Consider the following 24,118-nt stretch of genomic DNA (forward strand, 5'->3'; position numbering starts at 1 on the left):
CATGCAGAAACAAAAACAGTTTCATATGTCACATGTTCCCACAAAGACCAGGCCCACAATTAGTATTTCAGAAAAATTATGGCAAAATTTTTATTTTAGTAAATAATGTAATGCCTCAACTTGACCCGCCATATATTTCGTTAGCAAAAATTGGAACGCGAAAGAAAAAAGTTTCCCGATCCCTGTCCTAGACCATATGTATATGAAAGCTTGGGTGCATGATTTTAATTCGGATGGATCTAGAGGAGAGATTTTTACAACTTTTACGTAATTACAATGATAAATTTGAGGAATGTTCGAATCAATAAAGAAACTACTTATGGAAATATGAAGGAGGAATCAAGCTCTGGAACTCATTTTGTAAATATGTGTTAAAATGTTTCTGTTTGGCTCTCCTCCGACGGTCGGGAGCAATCGGATCGAGAGAATTACAAATCTAATGTAGCTGTAGTCTAAGGTACAAGAGGAATTACGTTTTCATTATGCAGTAAAACTGCCTTTTCGAAACATCAATGAATAAACACCAATAAGAGGATTTTGTTTCGATTTTCAAATCATCCATCGCCTTATTTATATCATTACAATACACCAAATCTGCATCGTGAGAATAGTATGGCCTGAAGAGTTATTTAGGTTTTCTTGTGTTATTAACTGTGGTTTGTTTGAAATTTCTTCAAAATCAAATTAATCGTTTTCATGATAGTAGCGTAGCTACTGTGGGCAAGGAAGAAGGTTAGGTTAGGTTATGATGAAGAAGAAGGAGATCCCAGTACATGTGATAAATGTCATGATACCATCAAAATGGAATCCTGGGCTGGATCCTGCGTCCCAGTAACGTCTATAGTCTCATATCCAGATTATTGGATAACTGTAGACTTGTATAGACACAAGACAAGTTACAGGGAAAAGTAAAATAACCTAACCAATCCAACAACCTACTTAACCTTGTTACAGTTCTTCTTAAAAGGCAATCCAGAACCATAGCCTGCGCAATACTAATATGGGTACTGGACGACAAATAACATATTTAACGCTATGGTGACAAGGCGGTTTACTAATTTTTTATTGTAATCCTACGTTCTGTTGTCTTTTTAATAACGTCTCTTTCTGACCTCGATAGTACATTTTTAAATCGTATACACATTATTTGAATAAAATTTTCAAAATACGAAGCTATTTGATGTTCGTATACCAAGTTGATATTCCAAATCATTGTAATCCAAATTTAAATGTGAGTTTATTAATGTTAGCAATATCTCAATATCTCTTCTTTGCCTGTGAGAATGAATTACTATGTACAGCTCCAATAAACCTAGAATCATTTTAAATTGTTATTAGTTAATCAAACCTGTATAATTTATAGTTTTCTTCTCCTTTCCTAAAGCTTCGCTGGAAAGGATATATTTTAATAATGTACTGATACGAGCTAACTTAGTAAAAGCATCGCATATTTATTCTGATTATAAATGTGACTGCGCTTGTTGAGTGGATCCACATGGAAATTCTTCTGGAACATTTTATGTACCTATACTTCCGTACAAGTCCAGAAAGTACTGTTTTTTCGGACGAGTAGATAAGGTTCTAGAGTGAACCGGAAGTTTATTTATATTATTATTTGTAGGAAATCATAATCCTTATAAAGGGTTCTCCACGGAAAATGGATGTTTTTCAAATGGACAACACTCCAGTATTTTATAGTTTAAAAATAGTTTCCCAGAACATACAATTTGACTAACCTATGTACGAAAAATAATATCATTAAAATGGTGTCCATTATCACGCTGACAAATGTGGAGACGCTCACTGAAGTTTGGTTTTCTACTCCCTCCAATAGTTGACGATCGATCTGAGCAACGTTCTGCTTTATAGCTTGTCGTAGTTCACCCAACGTACGAGACTTTAGAAATCCCCACAAGAAAATCACACATCGAAAGGTCTGGAGAACGAGGTTGCCAATGCAGGTCACCGATTCTAGATATAACGCGATTAAGGAACATTAGGAACTTCCCAAAAAAATCACACATCGAAAGGTCTGGAGAACGAGGGGGCCAATGCAGATCACCGAATCTAGAGATAACGCAATTAGGGAACATTTGTCTAACTGCAGCCATCGATACTCGGGCAGTATGGGCCGTAGCTCCATCCTGTTGAAAATAAACATCTGGCAGTTTGATCCGTCGTCGTCTCAGTTCAGTTTTCAAGAAGTTGTTCCCACGATACCAAATTTCCCGACGCCGCACCACACCGTAACTTTGGGGCTGTGTAATTCATGTAAAGTGCGTGGATTTTCATATGCTCAATATCGGAAGTTTTGACGATTCATAACACCATTGAGATGAAAATGAGCCTCGTCGCTCATTATCAAAATCGCATTAGGCTCATCTTCCAGAATTTGGAGCATCGCTTCAGCAAAAGCTGCACGTTGTGGGTAGTCACCCTCTTTCAACTGGTGCACAACTGACATTTTGTGAAAGGGCGAAAACCTAAATCTCGGTGTAGAATTCGCCGCACTGAACTATCGGATGTTCGTAGTGCTGCAGCATGCTGACAAACTGAACATCTTGGACTAGTTAAAATAACCTGTCTTACACTGCAAGTATTTTCAATAAATAATTACAATTTATGATAATGTTCCTCATGAGCCGGACCTGGTATACGTAATCATCCATTAAAAATTCATGATGTTAGAATGTATAATTTGGAAAATATACTTAAGTATAAGTTCTGATTTCGCAACTTCAAACGCCTATAACTCAGAGAGAGAAATGTTTTGTGTAAGCATTATTTTCACGTCATCTACTCAGTTCTGAATTGTTTGCATCAAGTATATATTAAATGAGTTATCTTGACATATCTCTTCTCTAACAAATATAAATTAAACATTTCTAGTACTATCAATTTGGGGTTGGATAAGGATTTTTTTAAAGACAGGAAGGTTCCTTCCAGTTTGGGGCAATATTTTGTAATTTTTGATTGTTTTTTAATGGGGCGCGGGCTAGTACCCGCGGCTGCATTATTCCCTATCGTCGGCCATTTGGTGAAGTTACAGGAAAATCACAGAACACCGATGATTACTGAATGGAAAGATTGGAATGTCGAACTTATGTTATTTAAATTTAACGGATTTAAACTATATTATCATTGCACGCGAAAGAGTGATTTGTTTTCAAGTGACAGCTACTTGGATAGGCCTATAAATTAGCTAAAAGGTAAGATGTTGTTTAATAGAAAACAGCTCTGATACTAACGAAGACATACAGTTGAATATTTCATAGAACAAAAAAGTTGGCACAAGAAAATAGTAGACGATATGCATTAATACCAAATTTCTAAAATGATTTCAACATAATAAGAATAACACTTGAGTTAATTTAACCATCAGTATTTTTGCTCGTAGAATAACTGATCTCCTCAGCTATTGTATAACAAAGAAGGATTATGCAATTCAAATTTATAAATATTCTAACCATTCAACGGTATACAGGAAAGCAGAAGAGTTATTTGTATTACATTTCTTATTATATTTATATTAAACAATGTCTGTTTTGTTAAAGGTTCCAGAGTCAAAACACCTTAAATCATTTATAACTATGGGAGGACCAGATCTATTATGCGTAGGTAGCGGAAAGGAAGCACAGGAAGTTTTAAAACGAATGGAAAGAGAAGCAACTTTCAGTTATGGCATTATAATTTTACCAGAAGACGAAGCAGCTAACGTATTGTATATAAATAACACGTTGGTTCATCGTAGTGTTGAAGAAATACCTTTGTCAGTTAAGGTAACAATAATAATGACATAATAACTTATGAATCACATAATACGCTCATTCTTATTCCTGCTAAGTAAAACCTACTGTCTGTCTTAACGCAATACTACACAAATTATTTTTTTATCAAAAATGAATTCAAGAGAAATGTGATAAGATGATAGAATTTAAAGAAAGTACTTATTGAAAATTGAAAAAATATCCAGAAAAAATCTAATTTTGTAACATGTTATTCTGAAATTTTTAAAAATCAAAATATACATATCTAATCACTTTAAAAATTTTGGTACTCACATTTTATTGAATATATTACAAAATTTATAATATAATTCAAAAGCATGACTTACAATGCCCTTCTCTTCCCTAAATTAGATAATAAATTGCAAACGAATAAGTTTAAACTGTTAGCACAAATCTTGAGAAAAACGGAAATTGTTCGAGGAAGTACATAAACAGTTTCTGTCAAGACATACACTTCAACTGTTTTGATCTAATCGAGTTCGAGTCCGTATTTCTGCATTGTTTTTTGTGAAATGTGCAAAAGCAACTAGAACTGACTTTGGGCATAGTACGTTGAGTTGGACGATGAAAGTGGTATATATTAATTCTTAGAGATCTTTGCATCTTTTTTTTAATCATTATTCAGCAAATTCTTCAATATTTGTAGAGAAAATTGACGACTCAAATAATAGCCAGAATATTGATATAGCAGGGAAACTCATGGTTCGTACCAACCTAGAGTATCTAGATGAGGGATCACCACAACCTTAACGACTGAAAGGCAAGTTAGAGTCCCTGTCAACATTGGATAATCTTCTAAAGTCCTTATCAATAAACGACATAATGTATTTGATTATTCAGTTTTTTGGAAAAAATACGTAAAGAACAATAACCAAGACTTCCATCTATCGCGAGAGGAACTACTGAACTTTCTGGGAATCAGACTTTTCTCAGGAGACCATACATTACCGCAGATTGATATGTATTAATCTTCAGATGAGAATAAAACTGTGGATATTATTAGAAAATGTATGAGCCGGAAGAAGTTCGGATCAATTATCATTACCAATCTACATTCACAGACAAATTCACAAAAAATCGTCCCTTTCTTGACTCACTCAATTAAACATTGTTATAGTTTTTTCATTTGACTTTTCTATTGATAAGCAAATGGTTCTTTATTTTGGGCAACATTCTTGCAAGATGTATATCAAAGGAAAACCAGTCCGTTTTGGATTCAAGATTTGTTCTACGAGTGGATACGTTTACTAGCTCATTTCTTTCGCGGTAGCTTCAAAAAGACAAGTGATCTTAGACGTGGACAAGTATAGTTCTCTTGAACTTTTGCCAAGTGAGAAAAATGTTTGAGATCATAATATCTTCTTTAATAACTAACTATCAAGATTTATAGAGTTAGCTGACAGTGATTGGTTGAAGATGAATTTTAAGAACAATCGCACTAAATAAAATGGATATAAACGAGGTTTAAATTGTCTTTTGAAAGCGTAAAGATTCTTCGTCACAGGGACGATTCACAAAAACCGAACAAGTAACTGTCCGTTGATACAAAGTGAATTGCTGTCGAAACAAAAGAGATATAATATAAATCTAAAAAAAAGTGTTAATTAGTTAGTGTTAGTTCCTGTGTGTTGGATAAGAAGTGGTGCTGGTCACTATTTTAAAATGTAATCGACAGTACTCTTATAAATTCTTGGAAAAAAACAATACTGTAAATGATAGCAAAATGCTACATTTAAATTTCACATCATTTATCGCAGTCCATCTTTTGGAAATGAATAAGATTGTCCCAACGATACTTCCATCAGATTTATAAAATCATAGTTTATTTATACGCCAACTGTTTTCGGCAAGTCTTCTGGAGATATTTCTTCATTACTTCGAAGCCTTTCTGTAGTATGTCAAATTTGCCAGGTGATATGTAGGGCTTAAAGCTCTCAATCGCCCATCTGATATGTTTATTGAACAGATTTTACGTGACAGAATTTTGCTTTTCCTATTAGGAAGTATGAAGATGCCTTCTTCCCTTCTTCCAGTAAGTGCTTGTGGTTTTCATCATTTTTTATGACTTCTTAGCCGGGAAAGCCTTTGAATTTTGAAATAGTCCAATTCCATTTGAGTGAGTTTTGGCCAAGACTTTATGAAGACATAGTGCTGGAGCTAACTCATGTATTCCATAGCAAAACTATCTTCAAGTTCTTCTCTTAGATTTCCCGAGCTTCTTGGCATAAATTGCTAGGGTTATTTTGTAGTTCGCCCTATGCCAGTATTCTTTGCCTTATTGAACCTCTTTCTTACCTTAGTTATCAAGCGGCCTAATTTTCTGTTCCACCAAGGCACGTCTCTATGGATTGCCTTCGATTTTATTTTATAGTTTTTTTGATATGCCACTTTGATTAAGTAGGACAAGTGGTTGGAGGCTTCCTCTACCGTCTCTATGTTATATCGAGATTCCTCCAAACTTGTTGGATGCTTTGGATGTATGACTCTCAGTTAATGTATTGTGGAATTCCACCTCCGGATCGAATCTGATAATTAAATTGTCAAATATGGAGAGTTCATGTATGTGACGTGAAAGCATCTGATAAGGTTATATCTAAAACCTTTTTTTCATCGCTTTCATGTACGTAGGCTTGTTGTCTTTGTCAAGAATATTAATGTTTTTGGTTTTTAAATATTCAAAAAGATACTCACCCTTCGCATTGTTGGCGTTGGCATTAGCGCCTATATAAAAGAGTTAGATTCACGTCACCAGGAGAGACTATCAGTATATGTCTTGCATCACCCTTCGTTGACACTTCCTCAATAGCGGTTGCCAAATATTGGATTGTGAACTCTGGAACAGGTACAATTATAAGATTAGTTCGGAGCCCCAAAGCTGCTCTTTGTATGTTTTAAGCTGGTTGTCAAAAATCAAACTACATGATTTGATGCTGATGCCTTGAATGGCCATGTATGAGTCCAATACTTATTTCTTGTCCAAATATTTGAGGGATTAACTGGGACCAAACCAAGTTCATTCATCTAATTTTATAGCCTTTCTAGCTTATAAGAAAAGAAGTCTTAATAAAATGTATAACAGAAATTTGTATGTTGTAGGTATTCAGTGAAAAAATCGACTATCCCAGGAGGCCCATTAAAATTTCCCAGCTAGCGTCGAAGTCAAACGGATTAACTTCAAGTTGTATATTAGTACGAAGAACACGCCATCTAAGAAATCTTTAAATACAGAATATTCTTGCTTGTAGTCTGATTAAACATCTATATAATTTTTGTTGTTTCGAAACTATTGAAAAATATGTTTCTTAATGATAATTGGAAGAAAAATAATTACAGTACAAATTCTGCCATTTCTATAGCTATAAAGATTTATTGAGTTAGCTGACAGTAATTTGTTAAAGATGAATTTTAAGAACAAGCACACTAAATAAAATGAATATAAACGCGGATTAAATTGCTGTTTCTTCATATTAATTAGAGATAGTCACATAAAAAAATGCTTTTGTTGATTTCCAAAACATTTGTTGGTTTGCGAATTTAATACATAGAACAAAACATTTAATACTGTCAAGACAAAATTAGTTTGACGTGAAATTTGTGTATGGCACATGTATATGAACATGCCGAAACGTTTTACCAAATAACACTGGTCTGCAAAAAAATATTTGTCCTCCTCCTAAAAGAATATTATAGATTTGATACCTCGCCATGGAAATTTCGCGTTAATATACATGACGCATCATTACCAAATACCAAATCATCCTCTTTAGTGAAGTAACTTATAACAGATTAGTTAATAAAATCGATCATCTGAAATACTCGAGCTCGTCAGATTAAGATAAGGGGTTGATTACGATTTCCCAAATCGTCAGAATAAGAAATGGGAGTGGGGTTTATTTAATCGGCCAAAATTATAGCCAAACACCATCTTTGGTGTACGACCAAAAAGTTCTCAAACTAACTGTATTTTAATCGATTCCAAGTGTATGCTATACTTGATACATCGATCGCTAGGTGGCAACGCTTATTAGATTCCGTAATATTTAAGCGCACAATAGCTCACTGCACACAATTTCTCCTCTCTTCCTTATTACTGGTTCGCGGTACCGGTTTTTGTGAAAATTGAAATTTATGCTCATTTTTTTGTGAATCCCTCTGTCAAACTCAAAAAAAATAAACGTTTTAATGGTTTTAAGGTGTCATCCAAATCGCGGGCATTGAGAATGACATGGTTTTAAGACTTAAAGTTCTTGAACAACTGAACTGAACATATTTTCGGGCGCCAATTTTTGCCTATTATCGTTTGGAATCCAAAAATAACTCTTATAAGCGATTTCAATCCACAAATCGATGTGTTCCTTTGAGATTTTATAGTGAATTCACCACAAAAATAGCAAAAACGTCAGGAGAGTTTTTGTAGATGCCTGGCATTTTGTATATGAAACAAAATTAAATTTTATATATATTATTATTATTATATATATTTTATTTTGACGTTTCACCTACACTTCCGTTATATTTTTCAATATAATATAAAACTAACCAAAATATTAGGTTCAAATCAGCAACAATCATTTTACACTTTAAGCAGTAACTGGTGTTAAGGCAAACCATAAATATAGATGGCGCTTGTTGTTTCAAAAATAAGAAGAACGTATCTGGATAATTTTGTTCATTAAAAGTATTGAGGATAGAGAGAGAGTGAAATTTGAAGGTAGATTCGAAGAGGTGCAAACAACAAGACCCTCAGAAAGTAAGCCACACCAAAGATGCGATTAGAAGTTGTAGTTGCGAGTAGAAAGTTGTTAAAGCAGTACGAGAATCGAGCTGGTAAAGCTCCTTTATAGAAGAGAACTAAAGTTTTCTCAGTGTTTGAGTAATGAGATCTTTGCCTATGGTAAAATGTAAAGCTTGTATATATGGACCACTCCAGGTCATCTCTTAATAAAGTGAATTTACTATTAATTCGTAAGTGTGTGACAAAATTAATGAATAGCAAAAAAAGAAACTGAACCCTGAGGTACACTACTACTAGCTGCAAATTTACTTGAAACTTCGCCATTAGCTCTTACCAATTATTTTGGTTATTCAAGGTACTATACAAACCATTTTATGGAAACACTTCGGATGCCATAATATTCTAGTTTGTTGATCAGAATTTCTTGATCAACACAATGGAATGGCTTATCGAAATCACAAAAAACTGAAACCTTATAAAATTTATTGTTAAGTGAGGTATATATTTCAACTGAAAACACAGCGTCATTAGCACATTTATTAAGTAAAAAACCAAATTGTTGAGCTGCAAAGATTTTATGTTTGAAAAGAAAGCGTAATAGACGGTTTTTTCCTAGCCGTTGAATTATCTTCGGTAGGTTTGGTAATAATGCAATAAGACGATAGTTACTAGTGTTATTTTTCTCACCACGCTTGTGCAGGGGAACAATTATAGTTATTCTTAGACAGCTATAGAAATATTCGTTTTTCAGAGAATATAAAACATAGCTGATAACCCATCGTTGCTGCAGGAAGTCTTGTTTTGAATGTTGACTACGATCTATTCACAGATCTGAGGAAGAGACTATAGGTAATTGCTTTAGAAGGAATGAGAAAAGAAATAAGCATCACGACTGGGAGATATTTTAAAACTAATATTCTTACTTACGTTCACAAAATAATTGTTAAGTTTGTCTGAGTCGAGGTCAATAGAGTTCAATGAAAGTCTGAAAATTTAGACTCAATATCTTTAGCTAAACATAAGTTATGAAATTTGATAAAGTTTTGTTTAGAGAAAATCCACACCAACTGAGTGTGTTTCTTAAGAGATTTGCAAGGTATTACAAATTCGGTGAAAAGAGAGGCCTGAATTAATTACTAAGTGATTCACACCATAGGGTGGGGAGTCTTATCTAGAATGGAGGAAGTTGTTTTAGTAACTCGAGTTGGTAAATCTAAGTGCATATTTAGCTGAAATGAGTCAAAAATATTTACCAGAATGGTACAATTATGGGTAAAGTCTTTGTTAAAATCACCGCATAGAACTCTTCTGCTCTTGTAGGCAGAGCGTCGAGTAAATTTAGAAGGTTCTCGTAATTTGATACAGCCGAGAAGTCCTCCCCGGAAGCATGTTTCCGATCCCTATGTGGTTACCGCTAACGGAGCGTTAATCGTGTAGGATTTGTTAAATTATAACAGATGTTGCGTTTTCTACTAGGTCAGCGCACAAAAATGAAATAACTGCGTTTATTATGCTTATTTCTTACACCAGGGGGTGATTACAGTTCGTACAATTTATATATTATGAAAACTGCATGGGTTGGTTTATAGTACTTAATTGATAAAACGCCTTATAAAGTTAAATAACTTTTATTAAATAAGTAATTGATTATCTCAATGACTTTTAGCATTCGGTTTATTTGCCGAAATGTTAGAGATGTTAGACTTTTTCATATTTGTTACTTTTTTACGTAATTTTTCGGCATTGGATGGTCTGCCTGCTTGTATTGTTCTAGCATGTAGTCCTCTCTCTGCACGACGTGCAATCGAAGTTGGTTATACTTTGAGTCGGCATCCTTGTTTTTTTCGTGCTACAGCGGAACAAATATCATAAAATTCCTGTTCATGTTCAATATTATTAATTATGGCATCCAGTTCTTATATGTTTTCAAGCATATGTTTGGATGGATGGGCTTGTGCAAATTGGTGAATTTTTTTAAGTTTTCTTCTAATATCTTTTGTTTCTTCACTATATCCTGCGATGATATTTTCATTTACACAATTTTCTACTAATACCTACTTGTGTCCTTCTGATCTTCTGGTATTGAAACGGAATTCAAATCCATATTCATCGAAAAAGAACTGTTAACATTATTCCCCATTGCTAAAGTATGAGGTGTCCTGACATTGACATTGACACCTGGTTTATAAACTGCACAAAGGTGCTTGCAAAATTGACCCCCTTCTCCTGCACGGCAATCACAGTGCTCTAGCTCAACGTCGATCTTGTACATGAACTTATTGTTTTGTGAAGATGAGACCATAAACAGTGTTTCAGTTTTTTTATTACTTCTAATAGATTAGATTTATAACAAAACTTTTTAAAATAGCATTGAAGTTCATAGCATTGAATCATATCTCTACCATTTGCAAATGAAATTATTTTTTGTTTATAAAACTCTTCTAAAGAAAAACATACAAAATCTGCCAATGAGGTTGCATTACATGCTTTGCATCTCTGTAATACCTGATCTTTGAATCCTTAAGATACCTCAACAAAGTTGTTGGTATTGTAACCTCTGGTTCTATATTGGTTTCGAAAATGATCACACCACTCATGTCTTCTCTTCCATATATCGCTAAAATAATCTAAAAATAGTTGGTATTTTTTTGCAATAGTATCTTCGCATAGTGACGTCTTATTCAATTCACAATCAATTTCATTTTAGGCATATAGCACGTCTCGGAAAAGAAGCATCAATTGTCTTCTATGTCCTTTGTCAATGCTATGTAAACTGTCCCATAACCAGCGCCACACTGCTTGTAGAACGTGAAATGTGCAAAGCAATAATTTAGATTGTGAAAAAATTTTGCTTAAAGCCTTCCTCTCGGCTGCACTATCATCCGTCATAGACATGACGGGAAAGCCTTTGCCATAAAATCCATCGGTCCCAATTAAATAATGCTTAAAAAAAATTCATAAATTGCCTTGGTTTGAAAGTTCTGAATGATGCAGCCCAGCGGCGCACCTCCAATTTTACTACCACTAAAAAAGAATGTTGCTGAAGAACCACCTTGGTCACAGGAACCGCTAGAATCCACAAATACAACTTCACTCGAAAAATGCATGATTTGAGCTCTTTGCATCAATGGAGTCAAGAGTACATAGTACATCCTTTTTTATAGAATCTTCTCTATCATACTGTGTACTTTACGAGTGCCATAATTTTCTTTTCTAAAAAAGAAGATATCATTATTAATTATCAATAGGATTAATGTGACCATTGGCAAGTACTTCACATATTTCTTCTAGGTGTAGTTGCCACTAGTGAAGGTTTGTGAAATGATTTTGCTTCGCTTGCTGACAGTCCATCTTCAAAATACTTGTAAAACTTTTCTTTCGTCGACCTACTCATGCGTAAAAAGCTTTACGCCTAGGAAACAAGGATTCAGTGAGTGTATTTGTAGCGAATCTGTTTAAATAAAATAACGAATATTGCTTATAATATTATACATGTTAGAAATGTGCAAACCGTTTTGCCCTATGTTCAACTGTTTAAATTTTACAGTCAATCAAAATGTGAAAATGCCAATCTTCAAACATGAATATCTCGACAACACCTGAACTTAAGATATATACTTAACAAAAGTTCCATGTTTTTCAACGTCGTTTTTAAAAATATCATATTATACAGGGCGTTCGATTAAAAAAAATGTTACTTTTGCCCGAGACTTTTTCTCCAACCACTGTGCCCTGTGTACAGTAGAAAATAATTTGGTTGCTGTACAAATGTTCTTTGATTTTTTTAACGTTAGCTGTTATCAGAATATCAACCGAGAATAACGCACTATTAGGACACCCTGTATACCTTAAATTACTATAGTGCAGAAAGTGACTGATTTCAAACAAGTGTATGAATATGATATACACTTTCAAACGAATGTACACTATTATTTTTCCTACGATCATGCATGCACAAATGACAAAATTGGCATTCTTTGGTTTTTAAAAAAACTTAACTCTTCATACGCAGCGGAAAAAAGCACAGGTAGAAGTACTTTCCAAACAATATGTGCTTTTCACTTTCCGCAGGCGTGTGATATTTACAGCATTCTCATGGAGTGCGGATTTTTTCATTTTCGTATGTGATCGTAGGAAAATATTTTTTTTACAATATGTACCTACCTCAATTACTCCATTCAAGTTTTCTTTCAAAAGAGGGTCTCTGTATATAGTAAATCTATTTGTTTTTTAACTTTGTATATGATTTTTGCGGGGCACTTTTTTATTCGCTCCCTTGTGTTTTCGTTTTTGCGACCTTTATTTTTTTTTGTGGTGATGACAACCAAATTCCTTTCTTTATTGAAGCCTCTCCAAGTTTGTATAATTTTGTGAAATCCATTGCGTGTTTGTAGCAGCCGAAAACTCGCTTATCCACTGCATACACTTTCCATTGTAGTCTGGAGAATTTACTTTGGTTCGCAAAACTACTTCATATTCATTCTTCTTCTTACTGACACAACTTATAAATTTACACGTAGTATCAAACTTTTTAATTATCTCTTCCATAACGCGAAAGTCAACATCAAAATCGAAATATTGCACGTAACCACTGATTAACAGAATAATTATCACTTAACCTCAAAAAATGACAAATTAAATGGATTTCAGTCAACCCGTGCCGCATGATTGAAAAAATATTCATATTTATTATTTGACTACTAAAGTAAAGAGAAAGCTGTAAGGAATTGGCCCTTTGTCCCTATTTAAGCTACTCTTACATCTAGCAATTTCAATGCTCTCAAATGCAACCAACATCCAATCTCGTGTAAAGAGGACTGAAAGGTATCAAAGCAAATTTTTCTTATATTACACTTTGGGTTTGGAAAAAAGTGGTTTCACATAGAGATTTCTTAAACCTATGACGATTGATTAACCTATTTACAATTCTGGCCATTTTATTTTGGATACAATGAAAAGAATCAGCGGGGATGTACCTGCACGTAGCGGTTCAGTTCACCTATGAAATGGAGAATAATGGACAGTTACCATTTTTAGATACTTTAGTAATTAGGAATAGTAATAGGTTGGAAATTGATGTATTTAGGTAAAACACCGCTACGTGCAGGTACATCCCCGCTGATTCTTTCCATTGTATCCAACATAAAATGGCCAGTATCCATTTTCTGGTATATCGGTTAATCCACTTTCCACTCATCATCGTGAGATACAATAAGGAAAAGTCCTTCATTGAGGATATAGCTATACTTAACGGTTATGAAAAAAGAATTGTAAGTAGGTTAATCAATCGTCATAGGTTTAAGAAATCTATGTGAAACCACTTTTTTCCAAACCCAAAGTAAAATACAAGAAAAATTTGCTTTGATACCTTTCAGTCCTCTTTTCACGAGAGGATTGGAAGTAATATTTAGCAGAGTGGATTTAAAACTGGTTTATAAATCCAACAACATATTAAAACAATTGTTAGGTAATCCTAAGGATAAAATACCAAATTTGGAAAAGAGTGGTATATATGAAATAAGTTGTGGTGATTGTGACCTAAAGTATATTGGACAGACTATGAGATCCGTTATTATCCTGTTTAATAAACACATAGCTCATTTGAAATATGGACAGACCGGAAAATCATGTATTGCCAATCATGCTGCCAGTCACAATAATAAATATTAATAATGTAAAATTGTTAGAAAATGTATCCAATAATAAATTATTGGACGCATTTGAGAGCATTGAAATTTTTAGATATAATAGTAGCTTAAATAGGGACAAAGGGCCAATTCCTTACTCTTTAGTTTAGTAGTCAAATAATCTTCTTTCCTTGCCTTCTCCTAACGGAGGTTGGCGACTACTAATTTAAATGCTTCTCTATCTTTTTCTATGTGAAACAATTCCAGCACACTCATATTCGTCCAGTCTCTCACATTCCTTAGCCACGACTTCTTCTTTTTCTCGACACCCCGTCTACCATCTACCTTGCCTTGCATAATTGTTTGCAGAAGAGTATACTTGTCTCCTCTCAGTATGTGACTTAATTACGCTGTTTTCCTTTGTTTTATGGTCCTTATCAGTGATAGTTCTCGGCCTATTCTGGTTAGCACTTCTGCATTTGTTGTTCTTGCAGTCCATGGGATCTTTAGCATTTTACGATAGAGCTAGAATTCAAATGCTCTATTTCAGAACTACAGTCATGCTCTCACTTTGTATATCATGCGCAACATTGTCACTTTCTAAGTTATAGTCCGAAAAAAGTCGAGAAAAAAATCAGTAACAGGTAGTTGAGGTTCCCGAAACCAAAAAAATAAAAATTGTTTTTATTTGGTGGGGTTTGGAAAATATATATATATATATATATATATATGTCACCTACGCCATTGCCCTTAGGTGGACAGTATATTGTGCTGATTAAGAACTTATTTTATTGTAGAATTGCTTAGCTTGTGTTTACCAAAAGATTATTTAATTCACGTTTGTAATAAAAAATATCAGTCTTGTAATTGAAGTTGTTGGTAGAATTTATGTTAGAAATAAAGTTAGTTTTTAAAAACACGGTTCCAGTAAATTAAAAGTTAAGTGGCGCAGTCAGTAGGATAGTCAATCGGAAGTTAAAGCATATAACATTCGGTTCGTTTCTACGATTTGTTGACTATTCGAACAAATAAAGTTTAATTATTGGAACTCTTAGTTGGGCGAACTGAGTAACTCAACTAGAAGATCTGTGTTGTGCTAGAAACCGGAAGAATCAAGAGGATATTGGTTGTTCCTGTGCAGTCCGAGCCAATGGAAAGGATCTTCATTCTATTGCTGTAAGTGTTTTTAATGTCATATAGAGGAAATATTAATTATTTACTTGACACATCTGACGATTCTGATTCAAATAACTCAAATTCAGGTTCAAACTCTGTTAATACTAAAATAAAATTTAACTTAGCATCACCAAAACTTTTTTCTACGAACAATTTTAATAAAATGGCTACTCCACAATTACCTATTTTAAAAAAGGAGTATCTTGATATGATACCCGAATTTGATGGAAACAATGCATTACTTCCTAGGTTTATAGAAATTTCAGAGAAATTAGTAAGTAAGTTTTATAATACTGTGGATGTAGGGGATTTTCAAAATGAATATTTGATGTCCAGCATTTTAGCAAAAATAAAAGGTGAAGCAGCCATAAACATTTCTTCTTGAACGATAAGAACTTGGGAAAATCTAAAAGATGCACTTCTTAATACTTATGCTGACAAAAGAGATATTTACACTTTAAGTATAGAACTTTCAGAAATGAAACAAGGTAATGAAACGCCTTTCGAATTTTATAATAGAATTCAACATTTATTAAATCTTCAAATTTCTTATCTCACGACACATTCTAATGTTAGTGAACATTTAATTTTGGGTAATTACTTTAAAAATTTGGCTCTCAGAGTATTGCTACGCGGTTTAAAAGAACCTTTAGGCACATTAATGCGTACGAAAAATCCAGAAAATTTGAATATTGCTTTAAATGTTCTTACAAATGATTTTCAAGTTTATATGACCCAGAATAATCATCCGAAAAATGTTTTTTCACCCTTGAATACGCAAAATAATTCACATAAAAATAAAACCAATTTCCAAAATAATGTGGCATATAGGCAGCCACCTCCTAGGCAAAATTCTATTCCGAATTATCAATATACTAATCGAAATTCCGCATCAAACCCGCAAAATCGTCCTTCAACTTCTTACACTCCTTCTAATAGGAATAATTCAAACTTTTCTAATAATGGTCAAAACGTCTTTAAACCCAATCAGAACCAAAGATTTCCAAATCCAACTCCAATGAGTCTACAAGAAATACATCTAGACCCCCTCAAAATTATCAAAATAGGTTCCAACACAATCCGAATCAACCTAGAAATTTTATCTCGGAAGAACTCCATAATATAGACGATTCTGATTACACTAATGACACCAGCCTCGGAACCAAACCAAACATTATCGAATTGTTAAACTTAAATAATTCAGAAAGCGTGTTACCCTATATAATTTTTCCAGAACAAAATCTTAAGGATTTAATTGATACTGGTAGCACAAGATCCTTTGTGACACCAGCAGTTGCTGAGAAATATTTCAAAAAATCTTATGTCAAAAAACCCTTTCATGTAAAATCTGCCTTTGGTAGCAGTCAACAAAATTTCTGCACACTCATACCAATCCCTAAAATGTTTAATTATAGAAAACCGCTCAATTTAGAATATTGCGTTTTCAAATTTCACGATCATTTTGATTGTTTGTTAGGATTGGATAATTTAAAAATACTTAATGCAATTATCGATTTAAATAATAATTTGCTTATGACTCCTTATAGTCAAATTAAATTGAATTACTTTGACATTAAAACTGGATCCACGAATTGTATAGTAGTGCCTCCACGTTGTAAACAAGTAATTAAATTAAATATTGAAAATGTAAAAAATGGTAATGTAATTATACCATATAAACGAATTGGGAAATTAGAAATCCCTGAATGTTTAACAAAAGTTGAAAATAATATAGCTTTATGTACAATTTTAAATCCTTCAGAATCCAACTTTCGAGTAGATTTAAGCCCTTCTATTAGTGTTGAGACATTCGATGAATACGAACAAACCCTCAACCCAAATTTTAATGAAATTTATTGTGAAAATGTTAAATTTGATGTTTCGAAAGTTAGAACTGAACACATGAATTCCGAAGAGAAAAAATCTGTATTAAAATTAATTCAAGAGTATAGTGATATTTTTCATGTTGAAGGAAATCAGCTCACCTTCACAAGAAAAATAAAACATCACATTAAAACTTCTAATGAAATACCTATATATATATATATCCCCTTTTATAGCGTTATACGCCTTTGGGTTCCTAATCTCCAGGCCTGTCTATCTTGCCAGTCGTCGACTGCTAGGTTCCTTTCGGACATTGCTCTAGTGATTCCTTGTAGCCATGTTCTAGGTGGTCTTCCCCTCTTTCTTTTTTCTTTGGGGGTCCATTCTAATATTATTCTTGGTAGTCGTTCTCTTCCCATTCTCTTAACGTGTCCGTACCAAATCAACTGTTTCTTTTCTATATCTTCTACTAAAGTTCTTTCTACTTTCAATTGTCTTCTTATTTCCTCGTTTCTTATATGTTCCGTTCTAGATATTCTTGCTGCTCTCCTCCAGAAATCCATTTCCACTGCATTTAAGTTATTTTTTTGCTTTTCTGTAAGTTGCCAAACCTCGGAGCTATATGTAATTATTGGTTGTAAAATGGCGTTGTATATTCTCTTTTTTGTTTCTGGTCTAATATTCTTTTGCCACAGCACTGAGTTCAGGGCTCTTATTACTTTTCTTCCTTTGGTTATTCTGTCCCTAATTGTTTCCTCGTTTCGTCCTGTTGTTGTTAGTTTTACACCTAGGTATATGCATTCCTTACAGTTTTTAATTATTTTTCCCTCTAGATCTAAATTCCCAGGTGAATCTTCTGATCCTATACATATGTATTGTGTCTTCTCCGTGCTAACCTGTAGACCCCACTTTTGGTATTCTTCTATAAGTTTTCTAGACATGTACTCCAGATCTTCTTTTTCCTGTGCTACCACTACCTGGTCATCGGCATAGTGCAGTGTATACAAGGTGCTCTCCCCAATAGTTAGTCCCATTCCTTTACATTTTTTTTCCAAACTCTTAGGGCTTCATCTATGTATATGTTGAACAGAGTTGGGGATAAACAACACCCTTGTCGCAAGCCTTTGGTTGTTTTGAAGCCGTCTGTCACCTTGTTACCTATTTTTATTTTTGCTGTTGTGTCTCTGTATAGTTCTTTTATAGCCTTTATTAGAGTGGTATTTATGCTCGTTCTTTCCAGAACCTCCCATAATTTTGAGACAGGTACTGTGTCATACGCTTTCTTCAAGTCTACCAATAGTAGGTGCACTTCTTGTGATCTTACGGTTCTCTTTTCGATTATTTGTGATAGACAGAAAATACTATCTATCGTCGATCGACCTGCTCTGAAGCCGTTTTGTTCCTCGGATTCGTATGGGTGATATTCTTCACAAATGATCTCCTTTATTATTTTTCCGTATAACCTACTGAGCGTACTAGTCACTGTAATGCCCCTATAATTATTGCAGTCTTCCTTATTTCCTTTCTTGTATATGGACGTGATCCATCCTTCTTTCCACGTTTGCGGTATTGGTTCTCCATTTAGATGTCTATTGATAATTTCTGTTAGGATATTAAACAGCCTATTTGTTCCTGCTTTTATTAATTCTGCAGGTATTCCCTCTGGACCAGGAGCGCGCCCATTTTTAAGTAGTGTTATAGCTTTCTTTGTTTTTTCTACGTTGATTTTTATTGGTTCACCTGTAATCCGTATGTCTTCAGCCGGCATGTTACTATATTCAGATCTCTGTTCTCTGAGTCTCTCTTCTAGCCGTTTTCTATCCTTTGGATATAGGCCTCTCTCATATTTTTCCAGTTTTCCCTGTTCTGTGCCACTTGGTACCAGTTAAGTCCGGCTGTTCTCTTGATATCATCATACCATCTTTGTTGTGGTCTGCCGGTGCTTCTTTTCTCCCCCCAAGGTCTCCATCTTGTTATTTTTCCGCTCCAGTTGGTGTTATTTCGAGCAACATGTCCGGCCCAGTTCCATTTAAGACTACCTATTCGCCTCACTATGTCCTCGATTTTGGTTCTATTTCTTATCCACTCATTGGTTTTATGATCTTTAAGCGTTATTCCTATCATTTTCCGTTCTATTGATCTTTGATGTACCTTTAATTTATTCAAGATTTTCTTTGTTAGGACCCATGTTTCACATCCGTAGGTTGTTACTGGGAGAATGCATTCCATGTAAACCTTGGTTTTTAGTTTGAGGGGTAGGTTGGAGTTGAAGACGTGTCGCATCTTCCCGTAGGCCGCCCATCCTAGATGTATTCTGTGGTTAATTTCAAGTTCTTGATTGGTTTTACCCAATGTTAATTCTTGACCTAGGTAGATATAAGAGTTCACTTTCTTTATCTGTTGTCCTCGCACATTTATACTCTCTTTGTTTGTCCGTTGGTTTGTCATGAATTTGGTTTTAGAAATGTTCATTTCTAGGCCTACTTTTCTTGCTTCTTGTTGTAGTTCTATAAGCATGTATTCTAATTCTTCACTGTTTGGGGCAAAAATGGCAATGTCATCGGCAAATCTTAGGTTACTTAGTTTTTCTCCCGATATATCAATTCCTCTGTCTTCCCAATGTAGGCTCTTAAAAACGTCTTCTAGCACCAGTGTAAACAATTTGGGTGACACAATGTCTCCTTGTCTAACGCCTCTTTTAATTATGATTTCCTCAGTGTCTTCATATAGCCTTACTTTCATTTTTGAGTTGTCGTTTAGTGTCTGTATATAATGTCAATATATCGTTGGTCTATTCTTGCATTTTTCATTGACCTGATAATTGCCCAAAATTCAACTGTGTCGAAGGCCTTTCTAAAATCTATGAAGGCAATCCATAATGGGATGTTATATTCCGTTACTTTTTCGTTCAGTGTCCTTACGGTGTGGAGATGTTCTATTGTACTCATGCCTTTTCTGAAGCCCGCCTGCTCATAGAGTTGGTATGCGTCGAGTTTGAATTCAAGGCGGTTTGCTATTATTCTCATAAAAAGCTTGTAGATCTGTGATAGCAGGCTGATTGGTCTATAGTTTTCTAGGTTGCTTGGATCACCTTTCTTATATATCAGTATGACTATCGCGGTGTTCCAATCCTGTGGTATTCTTCCCTCGGTTAGGCATGTATTAAATAATGATTTAAGCTCTCTTATCAGTAGGCTTCCACCTTCCTTCAACATTTCCGGTATGATGTTATCGTCACCTGCCGCCTTTCCGTTTTTTAGTTGATTTAAAGCTTTTACAATTTCTTCCTCTTCAATCTCAGGTAGATCCTCGGAGCCAACGTTACATATCCTGTTTTTATGGTCACTGTTTGCTTTTCTAACATACTCATTGTCTATTTTGGACTCGTACAGACCTGTGTAGAACTTCTCTGTTACCTTGAGTATCTCTCTTCGATCTTCTGTTATGTTACCTTGTCCGTCTCTCAATTTGATCATTTCTTTTTTATGTGCGTTTTCTTTTTTAAAGATGTTCAGACCTCTGTTTTGCTGTATCAACTCCTCTATTCGATTTTCTTGATACTTTCGTATGTCCTGCTTGGCCATTTTCCTTGCTGTTTTGTTTAGTTCGGCATACTCTACTGTATTCCTTTTGTTGTCTTTAATGAGCTCTCTCCTTCTTTCCAGTAGCTGTTTGGTTTGTGTTGTAAACTTTTCTATTCTTTTAGTTTTTGATGATACTAAACTTGTAGTTGTTTCTTTCAGTTCTTTTACCAGTCTATTGTTTGTTTCGTCCAAGCTCTCGTGTGATGATGTTGTTTCCTTTGTTAGTCGTTCTGTCAATCTTTTGCTATATATTGACTTGTTGTCTCTTATTGTATCAGGATCTATACGGTATTGCGTGCTGTTGAATTTTTTTGCTCTTTCCAATTTTGTGTTTAATACGATCCTGCACCGGACTAATCTGTGGTCGCTGCCCGTATTAAAGGAATTAAGAACGTCAACTTCTTGGACGATATGTTTATTTGGTGTCAGCACGTAGTCTATTTCGTTTTTTGTAATTCCATCCGGGCTGGCCCAGGTCCATTTTTTGTGAGGTCTTTTTTTGAAAAACGTATTCATTATGTATAGTTGTTCTTTTTCCAGGAAATTTGCAAGCATCGTCCCTCTTTCATTTCGTTTCCCCAGTCCAAATTGTCCAACATACTGTGAGCTATTACACTGCTCTCCTATTCTTGCGTTGAAGTCTCCTATTATCAGCGTGTATCTTGTCTTATTTTCTGTTAGGCTCTGTGTGATTTCATCATACAGCACCTCGATCTCTTCGTCCTCATGACTACTTGTTGGGGCATAGATTTGAACGACTTTAATTGTTATATTGGAGTTAATCTTAAGTGTTATGTATATTACTCTATCTGATATGGTTTTAAGTATTTGAAGATTTGGGGAGATTCGTTTGTTGATAAGAAAACCCACACCACCCAAACTATTATCTTCTCTTCCTTTGTAGAATAGGATATGTCCTGATCTTAGTCTAATGGATTCTTCACCTCTTCTCCTTGTTTCTGATATTCCCAGAATATCCCAGTTTATTCTGTCCAGTTCGTACTGTAGTTCCGTTAACCTTTCCTCATTTCCAATTGACCTAGCGTTATAAGTTGCAATGTGAAGTTGGCAGCCTTGTTTTACCCAGGGATTCTTAGCACCCCCTGCTCTACGACTGGTCTGACCGCTACCTTGGCCAGGGTCGTTCGAGCCGCTGGGCACTGGGGGCCATTGTTTTTGGTATGTCTTCATATGAGAGGGGTTTAGCCATAAAACACCACGTTGGCCAGACGTCTTGGTGAGTGTAGGTTCAGCCGCCCCTAACCTGGGGAGCCGTCGCTGTTTGCAGCCGCCCACTCTGGGTCAGACGCTGCAGATTTTTCCTGTTGGTCCACGGGGCGTATTTGATTTCCGCCCTACCACCCATATCTGGGAAGCATTCCCCTATCCGCCACCCGGGGACGCGCTCTCTAGGAGTTACAGGCTCTCCCGAGAGGTTCTCTGAGTAATGAGCGGTAATAGTCTTGCCATTTATTTGGTGATATGGTGCCTATTGGGATATTTTCTTTTCTGCCAGATCTAACATTATGTATATAACTCCACGATTCCCTGGATTGGCGTCCTCCTAAATAGGTATCCAATTCCTTGCATTTATTTTCCCAGCTGAGGTTTTTGGCCTCTATCGCAGCGGTTTTAAATTTTGATACAGCTTCACTATATTGTTCCTTATGTTCTGCTTTTTTAGTGCTTAGCCAGGTATGATACAATCGTTGTTTTTGTTCTTTTAAATTTTGCAGTTGTTCAGTCCACCAATAATTTCGTGTTCTCTTTTTCATTTCTTTATATCCTAAGGCTTCTTTGGCTGCTTTGTGTATGCTGTCAATTACTACTTTGGTAAGATTGTCTGTTGGTTCTTGTTCGTACTCCTGTGGGAGGTTTTGGTCCAGTCTTTGTTGGTATAATAATTTTGTGCTCTCGTTCATAAGGCTTTCTATATTATAGTTTGGTATATCTATATCTGTTAAATCTTTACTGTTTTGCAGTTGATTCTTTTGTTTGTTGTCTTTGATTATTGGCATTATTAACTTAGCTTTTATCAGATGATGGTCACTTCCACATTCTGCGGATCGATATACTCTGACATTGTGCACTTTTATCTTCGTTTTTTGTTTCATTATAAGATAGTCGATTATTGATCTTAGATTTCTAGTTATTTGCGTCCATGTATATGTGTGTATTTCCTTATGTTTAAAATACCCATTCATTATTCTTAGTAAGTTATGTTGACAGACATCTATCAACCTGGAGCCATTATCATTCCTGGTATTTTCACCGTAGGGCCCTATTATCTCATGCTTCGTTTCTTTGCCAGTTCTAGCATTTAGGTCTCCCAGTATTATGATTTCTCGATCGTTACCTGTCTGAGATATTAGCTCATTTAGCGTTTCATAATACTTTTCTTTTTCATCTACCCGTGCGTCTTCATTAGGTCCATAAGTAGCAATTATTGTTATTTTGCAGCCTTTTAAATTGACATTAACTTTTATTGTTCTATCGCTTATTGCTTCCCAGCTGGAGACGTTCTTCTTATACTTCTCATGTATAAGGAGCGATATACCCCTTTTTGCATGTTCTTCTTTGTTAACGCCGCTGTATATGTGGATATATTCCCCGAGTGTTTGTGTACCTTGTCCTTTTTTCTTTGTTTCAGAGAGAGCAATAAAGTCCAGTTTATGTTTTTTAATTTCTTGTAAAATGTCATCTACCTTCGTTCTAATTCCCTGTATATTCCATGTTCCACAAATCATAGTCCGTTTTCGTTGCCATTGTCGTTTTCCATTTTGATCATCCATATTCCGAGGCCTAGTTTTCGGATTTTTAGCCAAAAGAAGTTTTTTCCAAGTGATAGGGGGCTGGCCTATCGACTTGACCCTCCTCCTTTACCCGGGCTTGGGACCGGCAGTTGTGTCCAGCGGGCTACTCAATCCACCACACCGAAACACACCAGGCGGATCATACAGGTATCCTGAGATTCACCGAACGGAAATTCAAAATCAAATACGAAAAATGTTAAGTAATAATATTATTAGACCATCCAATTCTCCATGGTCTAGCAACATTTGGATAGTCCCAAAGAAGCTAGATGCTTCTCAAAAGCCGAAGTTTCGACTCGTTGTTGACTATCGAAAACTGAATGAGATCACAATTGGAGATCGATATCCATTACCAGATATTACAACGTTACTAGATAAGCTTGGACGTTGTCAATATTTTACAACATTAGATCTCGCTTCTGGTTTCCATCAGATCGAAATGGCTGAGGAGGATATTCCGAAAACAGCCTTTAATGTAGAAAACGGGCACTATGAATATGTGCGCATGCCTATGGGTCTGAAAGGAGCTCCTGCAACCTTTCAAAGGGTCATGGACAATATCCTAATGGGT

The 24,118-nt window shown here is 35.1% G+C and overlaps 3 protein-coding genes across 3 annotated transcripts in view; 1 reads left to right on the plus strand and 2 right to left on the minus strand.

The window, feature by feature from the left end:
- LOC130445461 (N(G),N(G)-dimethylarginine dimethylaminohydrolase 1) overlaps positions 1-7,239 on the plus strand; it is a 31,431-nt gene extending 24,192 nt beyond the window's left edge. Inside the window, exons 4-5 of the mRNA XM_056781078.1 lie at positions 3,555-3,779; positions 6,885-7,239. Coding sequence (XP_056637056.1) covers positions 3,555-3,779; positions 6,885-7,010 — 351 coding nt within the window. The 3' untranslated portion in view covers positions 7,011-7,239. The remainder of the gene's footprint in view (positions 1-3,554; positions 3,780-6,884) is intronic.
- A 12,667-nt stretch (positions 7,240-19,906) lies between these two features.
- LOC130445845 (craniofacial development protein 2-like) lies at positions 19,907-21,925 on the minus strand. The gene has a single exon (XM_056781730.1). The coding sequence runs from the start codon at positions 21,923-21,925 to the stop codon at positions 19,907-19,909; it is 2,019 nt and encodes a 672-aa protein (XP_056637708.1).
- A 218-nt stretch (positions 21,926-22,143) lies between these two features.
- Positions 22,144-23,526, minus strand: LOC130445846 (craniofacial development protein 2-like). Its single transcript, XM_056781731.1, has one exon. It carries the CDS (start codon positions 23,524-23,526, stop codon positions 22,144-22,146), a length of 1,383 nt encoding a protein of 460 aa, XP_056637709.1.
- Positions 23,527-24,118: the final 592 nt, after the last annotated feature.

The sequence above is a fragment of the Diorhabda sublineata genome, chromosome 6, assembly GCF_026230105.1.
Source record: "Diorhabda sublineata isolate icDioSubl1.1 chromosome 6, icDioSubl1.1, whole genome shotgun sequence".
Lineage (NCBI taxonomy): Eukaryota > Metazoa > Arthropoda > Insecta > Coleoptera > Chrysomelidae > Diorhabda > Diorhabda sublineata.

What these genes read in the sequence shown, in the direction of transcription:
- LOC130445846 (XM_056781731.1), bottom strand. Translation starts at nt 23,526, where the DNA reads ATGGATGATCAAAATGGAAAACGACAATGGCAACGAAAACGGACTATG.
- LOC130445845 (XM_056781730.1), bottom strand. Translation starts at nt 21,925, where the DNA reads ATGAAGACATACCAAAAACAATGGCCCCCAGTGCCCAGCGGCTCGAAC.